The sequence below is a fragment of the Aulonocara stuartgranti genome (assembly GCF_965226115.1).
Source record: "Aulonocara stuartgranti genome assembly, chromosome: 9".
Classification (NCBI taxonomy): Eukaryota; Metazoa; Chordata; class Actinopteri; order Cichliformes; family Cichlidae; genus Aulonocara; species Aulonocara stuartgranti.
Genome location: NC_138960.1, coordinates 25,415,233 through 25,436,972, shown reverse-complemented (window position 1 = coordinate 25,436,972; position 21,740 = coordinate 25,415,233). Strand labels below are relative to the sequence as shown.

General features: G+C 44.3%; 2 protein-coding genes across 2 annotated transcripts; one reads left to right on the top strand and one right to left on the bottom strand.

Annotated features, from left to right (window-relative positions):
• The first annotated feature begins 338 nt into the window (after positions 1–338).
• gpr12 (G protein-coupled receptor 12) lies at positions 339–6,831 on the top strand. The gene is made up of 2 exons (XM_082547695.1): positions 339–657; positions 1,486–6,831. The coding sequence occupies exon 2, from the start codon at positions 1,498–1,500 to the stop codon at positions 2,524–2,526; it is 1,029 nt and encodes a 342-aa protein (XP_082403821.1). The 5' UTR covers positions 339–657; positions 1,486–1,497; the 3' UTR covers positions 2,527–6,831.
• A 93-nt stretch (positions 6,832–6,924) lies between these two features.
• wasf3b (WASP family member 3b) lies at positions 6,925–20,836 on the bottom strand. Its single transcript, XM_082547690.1, has 9 exons — positions 20,738–20,836; positions 15,209–15,367; positions 12,434–12,568; positions 12,112–12,265; positions 11,362–11,479; positions 10,905–11,086; positions 10,544–10,819; positions 9,352–9,665; positions 6,925–9,182 (listed from the first exon to the last, which is right to left on the bottom strand). Exons 2-9 carry the CDS (start codon positions 15,339–15,341, stop codon positions 9,025–9,027), a joined length of 1,470 nt encoding a protein of 489 aa, XP_082403816.1. The 5' UTR covers positions 15,342–15,367; positions 20,738–20,836; the 3' UTR covers positions 6,925–9,024.
• Positions 20,837–21,740: the final 904 nt, after the last annotated feature.

Sequence of the window (21,740 nt, the reverse complement as noted above, 5' to 3'; positions counted from 1 at the left end):
GGGTGACACACATCTGGGTAGCTGTTAATAGCACAGACGGGACCAGAATAGCAGGGCGTCGCGGGAGGAAACCGAGCCTCTGCATCCAGCACCTTCACGCGTGAAACGACTCGGGTAGCAAAAAGGAGAAAAAAGCCGGGTAGGGGTCATAGAAACTAACAAAACCCTGCAGATCAGGTGATCAAACCTCATGAGATTAGGATCCAGTGTTGCACTATCATATGTGTGCTCTTTGCACGGAAATCGTGTCAGAAAAAGCGAACCGTGCCGTACTAGAGCGCAGACACCTGTACGCGCGCTTCACACCTGTCTTTGTCCTTGAGACGCCACGGACTAGACACATTTAGCTCTTTAACTGAGTTTACCCGGTCTCTGGCAATCTGGCCCATTTGGGACTCCTCCTCCTTCATCACCCCTCCACCCCCCTCGCACTCACACCTCCTCTTCATCTCTTCCGCCGCTGCTCCGCTCGCTGCTCCCTGCACAGCCGCAGTCCACAGCGATGCGCCGTTAACGGCTGAGCCGCTCCGCGCTCTTTTTCTGCTTCCATTTATTCCCCTCTCCCGAGCTGCGTCTCCGTCCACAGTGAGATACCGTGGAAATGTCAGGCTGTCGTTCTTCAATTTAGACCGGGAAGTCTCAGCTCACAGAGTCAAGGTAGGCTGGGTGTGGAGGCGCATTATTGAGCATCCTTGACATGCATGGAAAGATGCCGCCTGTGTGTGTGCGTGTGGTTTTTTCCTCCCCCTACAGCATCCTTTTGCTGACGTGGAGCAGCCAGTGTGTTTCTTATGCAAGGTGCACAGGATAAAACGGCACTTATGGTATGAGAGGAAGAAACAAGCAATTCCTGAAATAACGGGTGCGGTGTCTTCTGTTGTGGAGAGCGGGACTTGTCTGTGAATTAACTTACTGCTATCGCCTCTGGTAGTTTATCGATATTTGGCTGTCTTGGCCTGGGATTTTTTTCTGCAAAGCATGCTCTGCTTTATGTTATCCTCTTGGGATTTTTTTCTCTTGCCACATTAAAAAAATGTTATAATCTCCTTAGCAGTCACGGGTTAAATTCCCAAAGGAAAATACCAGTTAGCCGTATGGAGCAGCGTATTTCTTCAGCGCAGGCTTTTATTGTTTTAAAAGGATGAAAATGAAAAATACAGATTTTTCTTTTATTTAATTCAAGCAACACTGAGGTAATGTGAGGGTTTGCTAATTTGCTCCTAAAGTTCTGTGCACCACCTGCACTGTATATAACCTTGACTGTCTGTGGAATGAGTTACCCTGGGTCTTAACAGCATGGATTGAGATGTACGATGCAGACAGTACTGATGAAACAGCCCCTGTTTTTGTCTTCCCGTGTAAAAAGCCCAAAACATAGAAAAAGAGGCACTTATGGCCGGTTTATATGATGCTTCTTGTGCTCTTTTTGGCCATCAAAGTATGCATAACATCAGAGTGACCTGTATTTGTTTTTGTCAATTTCAGACGGGGGGCACAATGAGTGAAGAGCCACCAGTCACCCCCAGCTGGCTGGCTCCTGATTCCACAGCTTGGGCCAGTGGAGGTGGTGGACCAATGGACAACAGCACCAGCCTGGGGACGCTTCCACCGGAAGACTCCCTGCGGCCCAGCCAGCTGCCGCTGCTGGTCAACCCCTGGGACATTGTGCTATGCTCATCTGGGACTCTGATAGCCTGTGAGAATGCTCTGGTGGTGCTTGTGATCTGGCAGAACCCGGCGCTCAGAGCTCCCATGTTCCTGCTGATTGGCAGCCTGGCATTGGCTGACCTGCTGGCCGGCCTGGGCCTCGTACTGCACTTCACCTGTGCCTACTTGCTTCGCTCTGATTCAGCCCAGTTGCTGACTGTGGGCTTGATAGTGGCCTCATTTTCTGCTTCTGTCTTTAGCTTGCTGGCTATCACTATTGACCGGTACCTATCATTGTATTACGCCCTCACCTACAACTCAGAGCGGACAGCGGCCTTCACCTACACCATGCTTGTGCTGCTGTGGGGCCTGTCCCTTTGTCTAGGCCTGCTGCCCGTCACAGGGGTCAACTGCCTAGCAGAGGCGGCTACATGCAGCGTGGTGCGGCCGCTGACAAAAAATAACATCGCCGTGCTGTCTGTCTCCTTCTTGCTGCTCTTCGGTCTCATGCTGCAACTCTACGTCCAGATCTGCAAGATCGTGATGCGCCACGCTCACCAAATCGCCCTGCAGCACCACTTCCTGGCTGCCACACCCCACTACGTCACAACCCGAAAGGGCGTGTCCACCCTAGCCATCATCCTGGGTACTTTTGCTGCCTGCTGGATGCCATTCACTGTTTACTCGCTCATCGCTGACTACACGTACCCGCCGCTCTATACCTACGCCACACTGGTGCCTGCCACCTACAATTCGGTCATAAACCCGGTCATCTATGCCTTCAGGAACCAGGAGATTCAGAAGGCGCTGTGGCTGGTGTGCTGTGGCTGTGTTCCCACCAGTGTGGCCCACCGTGCACGGACTCCGAGTGATGTCTGACCAAGCAGACCCAGGTGGGAAGAAAGAGAGGCAACCTGGGTCAGCTCTGCTCCTCACTGGATCTTACCAGTGCCAAAGAGAGAGCAGCAGCAGAGGAGGTCCGGGGCAGTAGTGGAGGGCTGTGGCTTGAGCTCTGGCCTGGAGATGTCATTGGCAGACGCAGATTGGTTAATCATCCACAGCCAAATGGATGCATGGATGGATGGCTAGATGGCATTTTTTTCTTTGATACACGTACCACAGGGCAAAGTATCTCACTGTCTTCCCCAATAAAGACCACTATCGGGACTTCCTCCCGTTCAACCCATGCCACACCCTTCCTCATGTCTGCAGAGAGCACTGAGTGCATCACATGTTAAAGGCAGCAGCTGTATATATAAGACATGCATACACTAAGCGGAACCGGACCACTTGAGGACATGTGCTTATTTTCCACCAACAGGGAGGAATTGTTAGTTTGCGCCTGCGTGTGTGTTTGTGTAAAAACCTCACGGCGCATTAGTTTGTGATGAGCGGAGAAGGAAGGAGGGAGGGAGCCGACCGCGGCTCAGTACGCAGGCATTTCCACAGCAAAGCCCGTCTGGAGCAGCAGCAACCCGGCAGCTCTGCTGCTGCACTCTGAACGTGCGTCGAAAGCTAAACAGCCGCGGAGAGCTATAAATAGACCCGGAGCTCTCTGATCTGCGCCCTGCGTTCTCAACGGAAAGAAATCAAGCCGCTCCCTCTTTCTTTTCTCCCCTCTCTCATGTTCTCATCCCTTTTTTCCACCCTTTCTGGAGGTATTTTAGTTCAGCTCGCATCTCTGAAGGCCAAGACAAAGCACTTGAGAGACTTTCCCCATTAGCCCCCTCTTTCATTTTTTTATTAGTATGGATGGAGGCATCAAACCATATAGAGGCCTGTTGGATTAAATAACATGACTACATACCTCTCCTCCTCCACCTCCTGAGGGGAGATTTACATTTCAAACATATAAAAGAAAAACAGCTGAGGAATAACATGGGTGGTGAAATTAACACAGCTGATCAAATAAATGGAACCAGAGTAGCAAAATTATACTGTTTATTTTATTTGATCATGTTTCCCTCCCGAAGAGCCTCAACCTCATTAATAGGTGTGCATGTAATGGCCCGGTTTAATTTGCATGCAGGTCCCTCATTGCTCTTCCCGAGTTCAGTGTGGTAGGTCACACAGGTCGCTGCAGGCAATGTGCCGTGGTTTCCTGATGTCGCCATGACCCAAATAATTGTGTTTATGTATAATATACCTCACATTGAAAGAGCTAAAATCATTGCACCAAGGTCACAGGAGAGGTTTTTGTTTCAGCATTTTGCTTCAGATGCTCTGATAATGATCATTCCACATCACTCCTCAGCTGCTCTGAGTTAGTTCTCCAGAATATTTTGGTTTAAAAACAGGTCTGCAACCTTCTCGAAATCGTCAAGTCCTTATTTCCTATTCAGCAATAACTAGCCTGTGATTGGTAGTTATTTTTTAGACGCGAAGCAATACTCAGACAGCAATAACATCCGCATCCCACCGCGACTTCTTCCTACAGAGTCAAGTACCATCTTGGCGATGTGTTGCAGAGAACAGGCTCAGCGAACTACGAGTGATGCTTCAGAGATACATCTTCAAATGGATGATAGACACATAATCACTCCCATGGCTGAGGGAAAAGAAAAAAAAGAGGATGAAACTACTCATTCATCACAGTGACACCACTGCCTCATTTCTCCACAACCCTACATCGGTCTTCAATCATTTATCACACCGGGGTGAAAATGTGAACTTTCTTTTCCTGTTGCCTCTGCCTTTTGTGAGCATACGAACTGTCCGTCCTGAGTTTTGTAATCTCAAATGTGTGATTTGGGACTGTTTTGCATGGTCTCTGGGTGTGTGCATGTGTGTGAGTGTGATCCATCAGCTCAGCAGACCAGAATCTGTCTCCTTGTGTGGGTCAGAGGGGGAATAATGTAGGTCTGAGACATATCAAGTCCTGTTGACCTCTGACCTTATAGGAATATGCTGTAAGTCTTCCTGTCAATTCTGAAATAAGTGGCCTCGTTATGTGTTTGTAGAGCTTCTTGGAAGGAGATGGGACTAGGAGGTGGGTGCAGTGGCTGGAGGGAGCTCCAGCACCTCAAGCCAAAGTGAAACGGACTCTAAATGAACTGGGATCCTAGTCCTGCTGGTGTCTTCTGTCTCCTCTATCAGTAATATTTTACTCTACGTTAAACAGTTTAGTCTGGTTGAGGCAGGTGTCCGTTAAGTGACCTCTGAATGATCCTATGAGCTAAAAAAGGCTACTTCCAAATAAAAAGATAATGTCTCTTTCCTTTCTTGCTGCTTCCCCCAACTCTCAGAGAGCCTGATTTGTGGGGCTCCCAGTATTAATCTTTCTGGCCTCAGACCAGGTGGGATCAGTGAGGAAAGTTAAAGGACAGCATTTCCAAGCATTGGAGTGTAGCCCTTGTATGTGAACTTGTGCACAGTGTCAGACTGCACCCTGTAGTCATTTGATTAGCACCGACAGGTCAGACTGGCACACCACAAACCATCACAAACTCTTGTTACTTTACCTTTGAAGAAAAGTCTATTTTGTTATATTCATTGAGAAGTTCTATTTTTTTCCACTTCAGTCTGGCTTGACTTCTTTCGGATTCTGATGTTGTCTTGATATATTAACCGCGCTGTAAAGCCTTTTTCTGAATGTAGTATTTATCAACTTGTTTAACCGACTCTCTCGACTTGTGTGTTTCTGTAAATAAGGCATGCCGAAGAGGAGGGACTTTATACCCACCGTGCATGGTGCTACCAAAGCCAGTCAAACTACAGGATGAGTTAAGGTTGCACCATATTTTCAGTGACATTTCTCCACTTTGGCTGTTAACGTGGACTCTTTGTTCAGTTAAGACTTTACTTTCCTCGCTTCAATATGCACCAGTTTGTCAAGGCTGGTTACAGGATGATTAGGAAGGCTTGGGTAAGCGTATGGGAGATGTTTTGGTGGTACGTGACTTTCTCTCATTGGTGAATGTGAATCTCTTGTGTGCAGCCAACAGTATTGTTGAGATTTTCATTGTTGAACATGTGAAAAAGGGCTTTGTATCCAAGAAAGGCAAACGACTGTGATGTTGGATGTAATACTAACCTGTAGACGCACCTGTTAATGTACCCAAAGGTTTCACGGTGTCATAGTACTTAAGGTTGTGTACTAAACAGCGGTTATTTTTGGTGGGTAATGTTGCCAGTAATGGGCGCTTAGTTAAGCAGGAGAAGACCTAATTTAGAGCTAAATATCAAAACACTCAAGGGTAGGGATGGGCAATTAATGCTCCCAAGGGGAAACCTGAGAAACTGAGACTGTTGTGGAGGGCCCCACCCTGCTGCCAGGGTACACCCTGGACATGTCAACGTCAAAGGATAAATTGGAGATAATTTACCTGAATTTCAGAGGTTTCCGTCTATATATGAATCCCACTGCCCCACTACAAGCAGTTTGTTCTTGTTTCTGCGCCCCACCTCTCCTCTCTTTTTCAATTAATTCGTCGCTCATTTGTACATGGGGTTCTGCCTGGCTCGGGAGCCACCGCCAGTGCCCTTTGTGGCCTTCCCGGACCATATCCTCAATTCATGCTTACGCCATATACCGTTATCTACTAGAAATGCTGTCAAATCTAAATGAGGATATGGTCCAGCTTAGTGATATTATTTGAGTAGAATTCAGCAAATTGGTTCAAGCTTCAACAACAGTCCCAGTTACTCATGTGATCCCTTAGGAAAGGTAATTGCCCAGCCTTGCTCAAGGGTCCGCGAATGTGTGGGTATGTGTGTGTGCGTGTGTGTTTTAGGGTTGGGTTTGGAGATAGGGGCGACACCACGGAAACGGTAAGAGGATCTTGTGTAAACGTATGCGTAGTTCTCGATGTGAAATGCACTTTATTTTTGGGGGGATGAAAATGGCACAACAATTTAAGTATCTGCAAAATATAAACGATAATCAACATGCACTAACTTAACTGAGATATTGTAAAAAGAAAAAAAACACATTTGTGTGACCGTGCTGTCTATTTTTCCAAGGTGTTAGTTGTACTTTTTATTGCTTTGGTTAGTTCACTCAACTGAGAGATCTTGTTAATTTTGTATTAAAACCAAACATGTGCTGTGCATAAAACTCCTGCCTGGACTCCCTTTGTTCATCCTTGCCCCTCCCTTTTCGCACTCTTCTGTTTCCCTGGCAACTCCCTTCTTAGCTGTACTGTTCCCATGGAAACTGAAGGGCCAGGTATTTGTCGTTCCTATGACAACAGGGAAGAGACACAGAAACCCAGTAATTTTTGTTCATTCATCATTTTATTTTTCTCTGGGTCAAAGGTTACACAGCTGACACTAGCATATACATGCCCCCGCCCTCCCCAATCCCGATATCCCTCCCTCACAGCAGTGAGCGACAGCAGGCGGCTCAATAGCCTATCATACTCTTCATCAGTAAGTCTCTCATCCATTCTTCCATCCCCAAAGTATTTCAGATGCTCGTTCTGGTCATCTGTTCTGCAGCCAGCTCCTCCATAAATTCCAGTTATTGTCTACACATCAAAGTCTCGCTTGGTGATCTACATCATAAGTGTTTCAGTAAAAATAGTTTTTAAAAAAAAGGTACATTGGTTAGCTCAAGAGGAAAGTTTCTAATAATTCTAACACTCTCAAGCTTTAACTATACATAAAATAACAACCTGTTCTCATTCCCAGGACGTTAAACACTCCTTTTTTTTTTTTTTCTTGACCATCCCAGCTTTGCCGTAATGGACGTTAAACACTCCTGTTTGTCTGAGCCGCTGGGCCTCACAGGCACGCACAAAGTGGCATGTGTGTTGCGACGGAGGATCTATCTCATGGTGCTAATAAAAGACCACTTGGCAGCACATTTAAACACACGGCGTAATCAGCATTTTTCAAAATGCAGGATTCATGTTGAGAAGGCCTGTATCTCGACATAATCGAGTGCTTTTTAGCACCTCAATTGAAACGTGAAAGAATCACAGAACACAAAGCCACCCATCCATCTCCCTAATGAGGGTTTTAGAGACGACTGTTATAGGTGTGACCAGAGCTTAAAGCATAATTTATGGTCCTGCAAATGCGTCTGTCTGCATATGTGTTTCTGTTTGAACACCGTACTAAAAAACGTGCTCCTGTCCAATCCTCCGAAATCCCAAACTGCACGCTGCTGGACGCACGCGTAGGTCAAATGCTAATGACAAGGTTTGACGAGTGGGCTGGAATAGGGAGGTGAGTGACAGCGGAGTTCATTGGGAACAAGAAAAGCATGAAATTAACATTAAAGATCAAAACTTCAAGAGCACAAAACATACGCTGGAGCTCATTGTTTTTGACTATTGGTTCCTCTTTAGCTCTTTGTCTGTTAGAAGTTATATGTATGTGTGTGACCCACAGACCGGTTGTACCGCATATTTCTGTACACTGCCTCCATCTGACAACAAACACTCTCCGCAGGCAGTCCGGACTGCTTTCGCGCTGCCCCCGCTCAAGTATAAAACGCCTAAGCCTCCATTACACTCGTCTGCAGATACGGACACGACAGCAGGGTAAACATTCCTGTTATATTTCTTTGACATCTGCCGCCTAAGGCACAGACTTCAGCCCACGTGGTAATGACCCACATGCTTTTTCACACCTTGTCTAAAGTAACTTGCATGATTAAAAGTAGGTTAAATACCCTCAGCACCACCTCCACGGTGACAACCCCAACAGAGGTTAACAGCTGGGAGTCTCCATCGATCTTCTTTTAAAAGTGACAACTGACATCACTCAGACGCTAGCGGACTTGCAGAAAGTACAGCGCACATTTTAGTTAGGAGTGCGTGGGTGCCATGTACCGTGGCTGAGGCCTTACACCAGCGTCTTTTATCTATCTGTCTATCTTTTTGTCATCTATTCTATTAAGATTTAATAAATGCAAAAATGCTGCAAAATAGAGGACGGGTATCTCTTGGCCTGTGATATTGCCACAGATAGGATGCCAAAGGCCAATTTGTGTGCAACTGTGTGACACGGTGATATATGACAGGATGCTTGTATTTGACGCCCAGGGATGAGAATGTGTTGAAAATAAGCACCTTCACAGGGTTTCTATAGTGTAATAACAGGTAGAGAAACATCCACTGGGGTGTATTCACAATGCTTGTAATGTAGTCATCAGTTCTCAGTGTTAGTGTTTCACAGGGTGGTCAGCATTACATTATATTACTTGTCTCTTTACAGTGTTTATGCATCCCAAATACAACCCCAGATTTTCAGTCTTGGACCATTCAGCTTATATCAACCCACAGCATGTGACTGTGTGTAGGTGTAATGTGTGTGTTTCCAGCAACTAAGCCTGTGACGACCTGTGAACGTGGAAAAGTGGGCGTTTTTCAGGTGTGCGTGAGAGCGATCGACTGCGTGTCTTTTGGTGTGGTTGTTTACGTCTTCGTGTTAATCTGACCAATCATTCTCCTCCAACTCGGAGTCATCCTCCGAGTCGGAGTATTCCACAGCGATGCGTCGCGACAGGATGGTGGCCACGTCATTTCCAACCGGCTCTCTCTTTGCCTGCTGCTCCTGCTGCTCCTGTACTTTCTTCAGCTGTATGCCTGCAGAAAAATATGAAGTGTTTTTTTAACTACACAATTATTACACAAGTTATAAGACAACGTGAAAACTCATAAAAGGCATCGTTAAAAATAAATACATTAAAATAAATGTAAACATGTCCAAAGAGGACAAATTTACATCAAAAGGACACACAGGCACAGTTCTTACCCATACGTATCGCAGCCAGCAGATCGCTGCGGGCGTCGTTGACCGCTGTGGTCTCAGCGGATGCGGCGGAGGACATCTTGTGCGTTGTGGAGTGGGAGGCACCAGCTGGAAGTGGAGGAGGTGGAGGACCAGGAGGAGGTGGAGCAGCCTGGGCTCCAGATACAGGTGGTGGAGGCGGAGCATAGCCGACAGCACCAGCCATTGGTCCGGGAGGCATCGGACCTCCAGGAGGTGAGGCAAAGGCCGTCTGAGCAGAAGGGATGACAGGAGCAGGAGGAGGGGGAGGAGGACCAGTGTTGGCATAGCCGTCCATACTGCGAGGAAGAACAAGAGAGTGAATAGAGTTAACAATAATTTTGTTTTCTGACACTTCTGTGACTTTTTCTTACATTTCCCTCCTTAAAAGTAAAGATGAGCATGATAACGTTGATGTAAATCAAATGTATTCAGCTCCGTATCAGTTCATATCTTCTGGTGGGAAGCCCACAGTTTGAAGACCAAAAAATACTAACTCACTAGGTGGCAGCATTAGCTCAAACTTTACAAGAGTAGACTCAAGTAAGAGATTTGTGCTGGCTTTTTTTAAGTATTTGATACAGCCTAAAATATAAAAAGAAATTATAAGAAGAAAGTTTTACTTTATAAAATAAAATAGGATCAAAGTCTTCTGAAGCAGCAAAATCACTTTCACTGGCGACCTGTGCAGGAACCTGAACCTGCCTAATGACTGCTGGGATAGCTTCCAGCTCCTCTGGGACCCGAAGCTAAATAAGGAGCTGAGTTGTGCTGGGATTTGATATTTATGTCTCATGTTTCTGATTTGTTTTCTCATATTTAAAGACTGCACCTGCCCATGGGCCCTGAATGTTTTTGTTTGTTCAAAGTCTAAGTGTATCAGCATGTTTAAATTTACATTTTTTTAAATGTAAAATAATGCAAAAGCATTAGCATTGGGCAGAAATGTGAAGAAAATACTGAACTATTAGTGATACAGTGGATAATTAAATACAGCTTATGGCAAAATAAACTGTCTGGCCTACTGTATAGCGTCAGTAGTGATTGGGATGAGGTTCCTGCATATGCACTGTGCATAAAGTTTAAACATATGTATGCAGAATATTTTGTGAAGCTTTTTTGCTTTGCTTATTGCTGGAAAAAGCGAGAGAACTAATAAGCAGACGAATCCATTTACCTGTAGTCCACTGGTGGGAGAGACATAGAGCCACCGTTCATAACCTCAGTGGGTGGAGGAGGCAGTGGAACGTGGTGGTGGTGAGAGCGGCCCAGTGTGCCACCCTGATAGGCCATCATGGTCCTGCCTCTGTTGTCGTGTTCCCCTCCTCCGCGTGGTGCGTGTCCGGCAGTCATCTGGGCAACTAGGGCGCTGGGTGGAGGGCCGGAGTAGGTGTGGGCGTGACCAGCATGGTTCATACTGTTGGGGTAGTGGTGCTGATCCAGCCCGTGTCCCCTGATGAGGAAAATATAAATGCAGCCTCATGCGTAAGAATAAAATGTGATGAAAACTAAGAGCACACTGGTGTTTGCTCATCTACCTGTTCTCTGGTGACATCGAGCCCTCAGAGGAAGTGCCTCTGTCCCGGTGTATGGTGTGTCGATGGTCTGGCCGCAGCTCCTTATCCAAAGCCATCATATTCCACTCCTGCCGACGGTTCCTCGCTTTGCGGACCTTCTTGACCTCCCTCTGTAGTGTCCCATCCACACAGCGCCTCTGCTCCTGGAAGAAAGTAAGCCAATAGGTTTTAGGTGATATTAGGTTAAAATAAGCAGCACTCTTTATTAAGAGTTGTTTAAGATATGAAAAATGTACATTTCTCTATCCATCAGAATCAGTTGGACTAAAAATACAATTTTATGTTGTATGTTTGGTTATCTGCCCAAGAGCACCCCAAAATGTAAAATTGCAAGCACCTGTGTTTGACACCCAAATAAATGCTTAATATTAGACCTGTCCTTGCACACTGTATAATATCCTCTAAGTCAATATGGTACCTTCTGCTTCCTTTTCTCTTTCCTCTTGTCCTCCGTGTCCTGCAGCATCTTTTCTTTCCACAGGTCAAAGAAGTAGGAGGGGTCTGTGTAGAACTTAAGTGCCTCCTTGTGGTCATCCCTACAGAGACGAACCCCGAGAAAGTTATGACGATAAACAACCGCCTCCTTATGCAAAGCCACGTTAAGTAGAATCAGTAAGTGTATTGATCCTTAAGATACAAAGAGATGATGGACACAGTGACAGCATCATTTGCTGGAAATGAGACACGCAAATACAACAGATTCTGAGGCTAATGGAAGAAAAGGAGTGAAACTACTAATAGAGCTCCAGCTTTTTTATCACAAAGAGAACATAACAGGAAACGACAGGATAAGGCAGAGCGATGCCGAGAGAATGGAAAAAAGTGAGCAAAGTGTGTCATGTAGTCAGGATTAGGAGTTGGGATTCCCACTGGAGCAAGACATGCTAAATATGTAATGCACACAAGTACTAAAAAGCACACTGCATAAAGGCAGTGACCAAACATGGTACGAAATAGTACCAATTCTGGTTTTTCACTCTTCATGTAGAAGCAAGAAAAAGCCAATGAAAACCTCCTGAAAATGTTTTAAGATTTAAGCCCTTTTTAAAACCACTGAATTAAAATCTTCGTTGGACTGACACTAACCAAAGTAAGAAAAATAAGAGTCATTTATTATCGCTTAAGCCCATCAAGCTGTTTGGGTGTGTTGTGCCTCAGCAACACCAACCTGTAAGGTGTTAGTATGTTGAGAGGTGGAGGCTTGTCGCTCAGGTTGTACATCTCTTTGACCGGAGTGGGAACGCTGCTCTTGGACACCACCTGCTGGTCCTGAGTGGTGGAGCTCTTGAAGGCCTTCCTCATGTTGATATCTTGCAAGGAAACTAAGAACACAAAAAGAGGAAAAGAGGACAAATGATTCATCATTGGAAGGACAAAAATAGTTTACAAAAGCCATTCAGTACGCAGAACATGAGATCAGCAGGACTTCACCAATGAACGATAGCTTAGTGTGCATCCCCCCCACACCAGACTTCAACCCTGTGACTCACCTTCCTCCACAGTGGAGTCCAGCTGTGTGACCTTGACAGCCAGCCGATCAATGCGATCCTGGAGAGAATTGGCACGCAGGTAGAAGGTGTTGGCCTCATTAAACAGCTCGCCAAATATGTCCTCCGCATGTTTGCCTGGGGAAAAAAAACAGAAGGAGAAAGAGAAATATGAGAGAGAGACTTTTAATCGTTACCTGGAGCCAAGAGAAACCCCTCAGAGACCAAAGTCCAATCAATACACCGGTAATGTGACACAACGTGAAACAGGAGTCTGCAGGAAATGGTGTCTCATACAACTCCATATAGCAACAATCCTCATGAATAATTGATTGTTAGCTGAAAACACACAATCCAAACCATAATATGAATTCGTCTGTGTGGATACAGACGCTACAGTGACTAAAGCAGCTAACCAGGATAGTAAATAACACATTCTCTCCTGCCTCAACAACTGCTGTTACGTAATAAATAAGCCTCATTGTCAATGTTTTAAGTAAAAGTTGAGTACTGATAATGCTCCATCTAAATATAAAGCAGTTTGCTTGTCGTCACCCATTTGATTTTAACAGGTCACTGCTGCAGATGAATATCCAGGCTCTCGCTGTACACATAACCCTCCTCTTTATTTCCATGCAGCACACTCCCTGGCTCAAAAATGGGGCAAACAAGGAAGTTCCAAAAACTGCAGTACCTTAAATGACCAACTCAGGCTGACTCAAAAATCCCCATGGACTCCCATGACTCTTAAAAAAACTTTTGGTCTCTATAGCAAATTTGCGGCATTTGTTTTTTTGGATCAAGTTTGATTTTTCAGATTTTCACATATGTATAAACAAAACTGACCGATCAGACCAATCCGGTGTGCTCATAGCTAAAACCACACCAAGGTACTGGATGTACAATGATATGACCAGCAAAATGAATAGTAGGATAATACGGTTTTGGCACCAACATGCAGCTAGACGTCGCTTGAGGTTAATCAGCACTCTGAAATTATTTCTCCGCCTTCTTAGATGTGGTCCCAACTCTGCCAACAAGAACTCAAACTGTGCCAGCGACATCCTGAAATATGTACAAAAGCGGCAGTGATACAGCTTCATCTCCTGGATCAAACCATAAAAGTGCCCCTACTGAGCCTTCTCCTGAGAAGTGGATGAACTCAAAATCTTAATATCTTCCTTTTCTTGTTTAGAAACATCAGGAACTGCTCATCATCTCTTAATGCCGACTTTAATTTTTTGACAGTGTGTTTTTGAGGATGGATTTTGAGCAAAAATGACCAACCATCAGCTTTTCAGCTATGAGCACCACCTTCCATCAAGGATGTGCAGAGGAACAGGCCCAGAAAACAGAGGTCATTTCTCGGGTTCCCTGCTTTGTTTTCACTCCCTGACTTTATTCAGGGAGTTTATTCTAGTTCACTTAGCAACAATAATAAAAAAGCCTGCATCACCTATAATTGATCAATTTCTGAGTTTCTTTTAAAGGCACTTGTTCTGGTTGTGTTGTTCAACTTGAGCCCCACCCATGAGTTTCCAGGGTCTCTCTCAAGGTCTTACCCCAGAGCAGATACTTCCTCCTGCCACATATATGGCCCTGAAGAAGTCTGACAGGGGAGGTTCTCACTGTGGGAATGCACATAAAGGTACGGGACACACCCACAAACCGCCTGATGGAAAACTGCCTAATCTTAGCACAGAACTAATGGCTGCAAAAGGCCCTTCACTACAAGACTGTGGATCTGGGCAGTAGTGAAACAGAAACATATTACAGCACAAAACAAAACAGAGCACCTCCGGTACAATTCCAATAAAAATATTTAAACATAAACACTTTGTAACATACAATGTGTGGTATGACAAACACATACTGAGGGCTATTTCTGTCCTTCCCGCTGACAGGATGGGCTGTAAGAAAAACATTTAAAGGAAGGAAGAATCGCAGATCTGGCATGTAGAGCCCCGGTCAACTCTGACCCCTTCAGGGGATTCCTATGGACACTTATACACATGTGCTCACAAACACACACGCAGTGTCTGCAGATATCCCCCCACCAGGCCTGTTAGAGCATTTATATTTAACCCGCACAGCTGCTGTTGAAATACCCACTCCCTGTGCAGGAACTTGACACAATAAGAGACAGAGAATGGATTTGAGGTCAAAGAGATGAGGTGTTAACGTCAGAAAGGACAGTTTAAATTTATGCTGCTGAGTTTCAAAACAAACCTTAAACACAATTGCCATGAAAGCAGAAGGCAACTGTGGATAACGGGGGCAAATGGGAAAATAGCTGCCCTTTGTGCTGTTATAATGTAATGCAATAGAAAGCCAGCATATAATCGATATGAAACACTTCTATACACACACACACACACACACACTTACAGTCACATGTCCACAGCTATAGATAAGTTCATTTTTTGCGCGCCTGTCTAAAAGGATTACATTTCGACCCTCCGTGTTCCAATGTGAGGCTGCTGCAAGGCCGCTGTGAGCCCAGTGACCTCAGGCTCTATAACCATGACAACGGCCAAATCAATCACAGCTTCGGGATTAACGATGAAAGCATGTGATCTTGGCCCGTATACAAAGAGGCTACACACAGTGTGTACCATCGTCACGCTGAAATTAACGGGGTTACAGCCTGAGGATGCTTTTCATGTTCCCAAAAAAAATACTTGTATGCTTTTTTCTACTAGACCCTTTTAGCAGCCTTTTGTTTACCAGGACGGGCGTGCTAGTGTTGGTGAATGTGTCTGTGAATGTGTGTCTTACTCAGGCTGCTGAGCTGACGGATGATGGCGGAAAGCGTGTTGTTCATCACACAGTCCAGCTCGCTGCCGATGCCCTCGGGGAGCGCCCCTCGGCAGAGGTGGCGCGGCTCGATGTTTCTCTTCACCAGCGGCATGGTGAGGCTTCACGCCGGCACGCAGACTGCAAGAGAAACAGAACGGCTTTAGACACAAACGCAGGTGAAGTGTCCCAAGTGAGGACATCAAATAAAATGCTGATCACTTTATTGATTACTACTTTGGTCTAAAAATATCAGAAGTTAGAATAGAGCCATAAGCCTGCAACGAACCTTAAATTCAGGGTATAATTTTTACGCATGCGTGGCAGTAAGAGATTGTATTTTGTTGTAAACTGTCCCTGTTTTTCCTATTCTTGCTCTAAAAACGCAGCATTTTGAGATCAAAAACAAACAAAGTGTGGGTGGGCTGTTGACCACAGAGCGATGACCAAGAGTGTGCCAAAGCCAGGAGACTTCTGTCGACCAGCACGGAGATTAAAGCATTAGGGATAGGAAGATACGACCTGCCAGCTAATCCCAGCGCCAGCTTGTCACCGGCCCAGCTGGAAATCTGACACAACCAGAGATTCGTGGATGTGGTCAAGACCAAAAACAACAAATCCTAACACAAAACCTGCAGCAAACAAACACACCCGCATATCTTTCTCCAGATACACTGCTTTCTCATTTTGCTTACACCCACCGCTACTCTGAACTTTAATTGAACCCTGATTGCCTCTGATCAGACACTCCGAGCCCTCTGTAGTTCAAAAGAGGAGAAATCCCAGAGCAGCCATCTTATCGTTGTCTCCTCCTGCTTCCTGTTTTTGAGGTCTGAGCCTGGCTCCTGTTTCCTGGTCCTCCTCCCTGTGTCACATCTCTCCATCCTGTCCAAACACTTGGCTAGAACAATGTAGCTATGGGAAGAAGCTTCAAGGAGGACAAACAGGGGAGACGGATGGAAACGTGCACAAACACTTGTTTCCAATGAAATATTTTTGTTTCAGATTTGCAAAAAAAAAAAAAAAGGAAACAAATTATTAAGTTTGATTCCAGAGTTTTTACTTTGCAGATATGCCAAAAAAAGCAGGTTGAAAAGACACAGGAGGCCAGTCAGAAGACTAATAATAGCAAAAGATAAAGGGAACCCCACTAAAATTTAATAAAGACAGCATACTGGAAAGTAGATTTTCAAAAACTCATTAAACCATTAAAACTATAAAACATAGACATCCTATTCTTTGTCAATACTTATGTCACTGCTTTGCTTGCACTCCTCATACCTTTAATACAATAAATTGCCAAAAATACGAGCAGGAGTGCTATCAGTGTCCCAGCAGGAGACTACTGTAATTGCAGATTGTGTAATTACAGCTGTTCACAAAGACAAGGACCACTTGTGTTCATCAAGGCCAATTCCCATCAGCAGACCGCTCATTTGCCCCTGTTTTTTTAGCCAGCGACCCCCTGCAAACCCCTGACAGCCTCGCGCCAACAAGAGAAAACAAAAGGGTAAAATTACACCATCATGTGTTCCCACAAAAGGACCCTGAATAGTCAGCAAGGGCTGGTTTGGCACAGAAAGGCCCAGCTTAGGTTTAGCTTTGTGCATAAACATTTTGGAAAAGCGGCGCTGTCTGCTGCTTAAAAATGAGGTGATGCAAATTAGAAGATTGCATGTTTTTGCTTTTACTGTCTGACCGGCATGACAATCACACTGATGAAGCGAAATAATGAGGGACCGGGAGGGAGGAGGGTGGAGGGGACAGGAGGAGGGATGAGGCCTTGTGCTGCTTGTGGGAAATGGGGGGGGGGGGGGGGGGGGCAGAAGCAAAAGCATGAGAGAGACATGAGAGAGACACCGAGCGGGACAAGAGTGTGACCGAAAAGATCGAGTGAATGAGACTAAGTGTAAAAGAGAGAGATGTGACACAGCAGAGGCAGACAAAAAGTGTGTGTGTGTGTTTATGTGTTTGTGTTTTTGAGGGAGAAAGAGTGTATCGAGTAGGGGGAGGGGAAGGAACAGGGACCTCGGGGAAGCTGTTGAAAGGTTCCCGGGACAATAGAGCTCCGTTCACAGGGCAACAGCACTAGCTCTCCCATGCATCCTCCCCCTTCCACCTCCTCCTCCTCTTCAACGTTCTTTAAGGGCCCCTGTGCTCATGTGATGAAAGAGTAGCAAGCGAGCGCTCCTCCTTCATCTTCCTCTCACTCAGGGAGGAAGATAGGAGTGAGAAATGGAGAGTAAAGCCTGCTCACAGCTGCAGAGAAGAACACATCTCACTCCCACATCCAGTGTCTGCATCTTCTTAAATTATTACAAAACCCCATGCACAGTAAGTCAGTCACACAAATGGGTACAAACGCACCAGGTAGGCTCTCAAATGTCCCATTAGCTGCATGTAAACAGTCCCATCAGCTGTAAAAATGCCTCTGATCCCTTGATCCGGCACACTTTCCTCCTGCGACATACCCACAACTGTACACACAGAGCTTCCAGAGGACTTTACTACAGACGTGCGAACTCCATTAAGAGCTGAAAGGGAGAGTCATTACCAATTTATGAACCGAGTAGCTTCTTGTGTTGGAGGCTGTTCTGAATAATGCAACTTGGATTACGTCAGGTCACACTGCCCTAAATATGAATAAATATATATATAAAAATATATATATATTCCTGTTTTAGTATTTCTCAGAGGCACTCATGGTGAAACATTGGTGGTGCCGTGCCTTGGATACAGTGAATCCTACTGGGTGAATAAAAGGCCAGAACATAAGGCTTTCTTTCATTTTTCATTCATTTACTGTTTAATATAATCTGATGACATCACACAGAGTTGTCTAAATTAATTTTGACATGTTACTGAAATATTAAAAGTTTTCCCAGCATATGAAACATGCTGGCACCCATCAAAGAAAAACCATCAGTACTGTGATTAAAAAATATATTTTGAAGCAGTATTATTTTATTTAAAGTGGGATTTCATTTACTCACATATGAAATACATTTCTCCTGTAATTAAATGACCAGACATAACAGGAAAACACAGATCCATGGCAAGAGAATCAACCCTCAGAGGCCCATTTAACCCTTGAGAGTGTTTGTTTTGTACATATTTTTTTTACTTAATAATTCACATGTGATTCTCAATACTTCAGCTTAACCACCCACGGGATCATTCTTACTTACTTCTTACTTCTTCTTACTTCTTCTTACTTCTTACTTGAACGCAAGTCAGTATAAGCCAAAGGGATAATAACCCAATGAGCAAAGAGGCTAACTTATTTGTCAATTAAACAATTTAGATTTTATCAGGAATATACGGAAATCTGTGAGGACTACTTCATTATGCAAGATTTAATGGCTTTTAGAGGCTGTGGGTTAGCACTTTATATTAACTAGAGATGGACCGATCCGATATTACATATCGGTATCGGTCCGATACTGACCTAAATTACTGGATCGGATATCGGAGAAAAATAAAAAATGTAATCCGATCCATTAAATATCACGAAAGCACCTCACAAAACTTGCAACACGCCGTAACTCACCTCAGAACGTATGCATCACGTGATAGAGCAGCTGTGGCATGCAGGACCTGTCAGTGGTCTGGATAGCATGTGGAGCTTCGCTAGCAACCTGGCATTTCATCTCCGACAAAGTTATCCCCGAGAGAAGTAAAGCAAGTGTGTAAGTCCATCTCTGAATGTTTGTAAAGCATTCCCACGTTAAGCTTAACAAGCGACTGCCTCTCGCTCTCCGGCTGCTACTTCAATCGTGAAACTGCTTAAATCAGCTGATCGGCTTTTCTGTCGCGAGTCTGTCTCTCCTTTGTTTTTGGTCCACTTTGCGCCAGAAAGAGGAAACCAGCGGCTGAACAACAGCAGCACGTTTAAGCTTGATAAGCTGTTGTTAGAATTTATTTAATATTACTTTCTACACCAGGATCTTTTTCTATGTAGCTGACGGCTGGTAACTGTGCAGGGGCGGATCTAGCAAAGTTTAGCCAGGGGGGCCCGATAGGGCATTAACAGGGAAAAGGGGGCACAAAGACATACTTTTCTTTCTTATTCTCATTTAAAATGTCTAGCTTTTAATAAATAATTATCTGACACCCAAAGTTTTAATTTGATGTAAAATGAATAGAAGTCAATTACTGTACATAGTGACTATTAAGTCTAATATATATACCCTAGTAAGCTATAGTACTTTTTACTTTGGGAAGGTACCATCTGTGCAGTCTGCAATTTTGTTGAAGAAAGATGTTGAATCTATTTAATATTTCTTGAAAAATAATTGATTTCTGTGCATTTTTTTTCACACTGCATCAAATTAAGGTTGATTACGTCGATTAAGCATCATGAGGTGGCGCGTGAGGGGTGGTTCCCTATTTTTTATTTATTTAATTTTGTTGTTGCTGGGAGTTGGAACCCTATTAGTTAGGTTGCTTAATATTTACGCTAAGTACTCTTTAAAATACCAGAATAGGGAGGATGGTGTAGGTCTAAGTTTATTAGATTGATCAGTATTGCTGAACTATGAAATATTTTTTTTGTATACAGGTATAACAGAATAGCTTTAGTGTAGTTGTTGTTTTAAACTTGAGTATGAACTTGCAGACTTGCAAAATGCAGCAAGATATTTTAAAAAACAGTTTTGTTGATTAAAAAACACTATATCGGATTCATATCGGTATCGGCAGATATCCAAATTTATGATATCGGTATCGGTATCGGACATAAAAAAGTGGTATCGTGCCATCTCTAATATTAACTAAGCATTTCTCACTTTGATTTCAGAGTGTTTTATAGATCGGGTCACAGAAAACCAAACTGTCATCATGTCATTCATTATTTCATCTCTAACACTTTATTTGGATTACAGATTGAAATAATCACGTGGATGTCACGCTGGACTGGATTAAATGCACTATTTTGATGATTTATGGATTAAAATCCACCCACACACACACACACACACACACACACACACACACACACACACACTCACTCCTTTTCTCCACAGACGGATAAGCGCACATTCACACACGCTCACACGCGCGCAGGCGTAAACTGATGGCAACCGCGATCAATCAGTGTTCCGCACCATCGCTTCCCGTTACCGATGGGCTGACCCACATCTGTTCATCTACCTCCGTCCCTGTGAGTTTTTGCACCGGTTCTAATATGAAATTTAAATAGCTGTTTTTTTGTCCAGGCGCCTAATACACTGAACAAAACGCCGGTGTACCGCCAGCATCAGTCATATGCTTAAAAAAACATTAAAGTTACCCTGTAATTGTTTTATAATATTCAGTGTTTGAGGCTTTAAGTCCGTTTATTATCCTCAAATCGGGGTCCGCTCCAACTGACCACTTAGCTAGCTCATGTCCAGTGGTCGACTTCTTAGTTTGGACTAATGAGACAAAAATAAGCAGAAATACCCGCACAGATTTCACCATTATGATAAAGGGTGTTATTATTCGCTGTAAAAAGTATCATAAGGCCCTCACCAGCACTTGAAATATTAGAAGAAATCAGCCCGTCCGCATGTCCCGTTAGATACTCCTATTAGCTCTGCCATCCTGTGTCCCCCAGCCCGTCTGGCCACTCCGGGGAAAATCCTTTGAGGACGGGGGCACGCCCACGGACCATATTCACCAATCAGATGTCCAAGAATAAGATTTAGCGTTTGATAGACGTTAAAGCCAACCAATGGCTTCTTTGATATATAATGAGTGACAGGGAGACTCCCCGCTAGATAGCCGTGTTGAGCTGGAAGAGGGCGGGGCTAAGGTTGGGCGTTGCTAAACAGCTTAACGAGCATTTTTTCCTCCCTTTCACCTATCCGGGTCTGATACTTGTCAAAATTAGAGGTGCTGTAATTTATCTTCGACTCTCTCGGTGATGTGTAGACATGTAAATAACCTAAAATAACACCTAAAAACTAAAAAACTTTTTAAAAAATGTATTTAAAAAAACAACAACGAGATAAAGCATCCTTTTCGGGGTTAGTGAGATTCTCAGATTGATGCTGAGGATGGAGAGTATTGTATAACAGAACAAAATAGCTAGGCCAGCATCCTGCAGGAAGCGGTTCAGTGAGGACTGGCTATACTTAGATCAGTGGTTCAGTCTCTCAGGTATGTTTGTGGAGAAAAACAGCCATCAAAGCAAAAGAAAAACAAGGATGCAGAGAACTGTCTCTTTTCTGTAGACAGGATTTGGTAAACTAAAAAGGGGAGTTTCAGTATATAAACTGCACTTCTATTCCTGGATAAAGCCTAAATTTATTAAGCAGCTGCTACTTTGTAATAAACACATAATTTAGACAAATATGTGACCAAATATGGGAATTTATGCTAGTTCATATGGACCTCTGAGGCAAAAGAACTCTTATTTAATTTGAATGTTTAGTAACTGTGTGAGGCTATCATATCAACATGGACCACACAAGAATTAAGATAGTTCTAAAGGTAAAAGTGAGTCCAACTCAGACAGACCTTAGTCACATGG

Coding starts and splice junctions, on each gene's coding strand:
- wasf3b (XM_082547690.1), bottom strand. CDS start 15,341: ATGCCGCTGGTGAAGAGAAACATCGAGCCGCGCCACCTCTGCCGAGGG. Junction 10,820..10,904: donor TCGATGTCACCAGAGAACAG/GTAGATGAGCAA, acceptor TTTCCTCATCAG/GGGACACGGGCTGGATCAGC. Junction 9,183..9,351: donor GCTGGCTGCGATACGTATGG/GTAAGAACTGTG, acceptor ATTTTTCTGCAG/GCATACAGCTGAAGAAAGTA.
- gpr12 (XM_082547695.1), top strand. CDS start 1,498: ATGAGTGAAGAGCCACCAGTCACCCCCAGCTGGCTGGCTCCTGATTCC.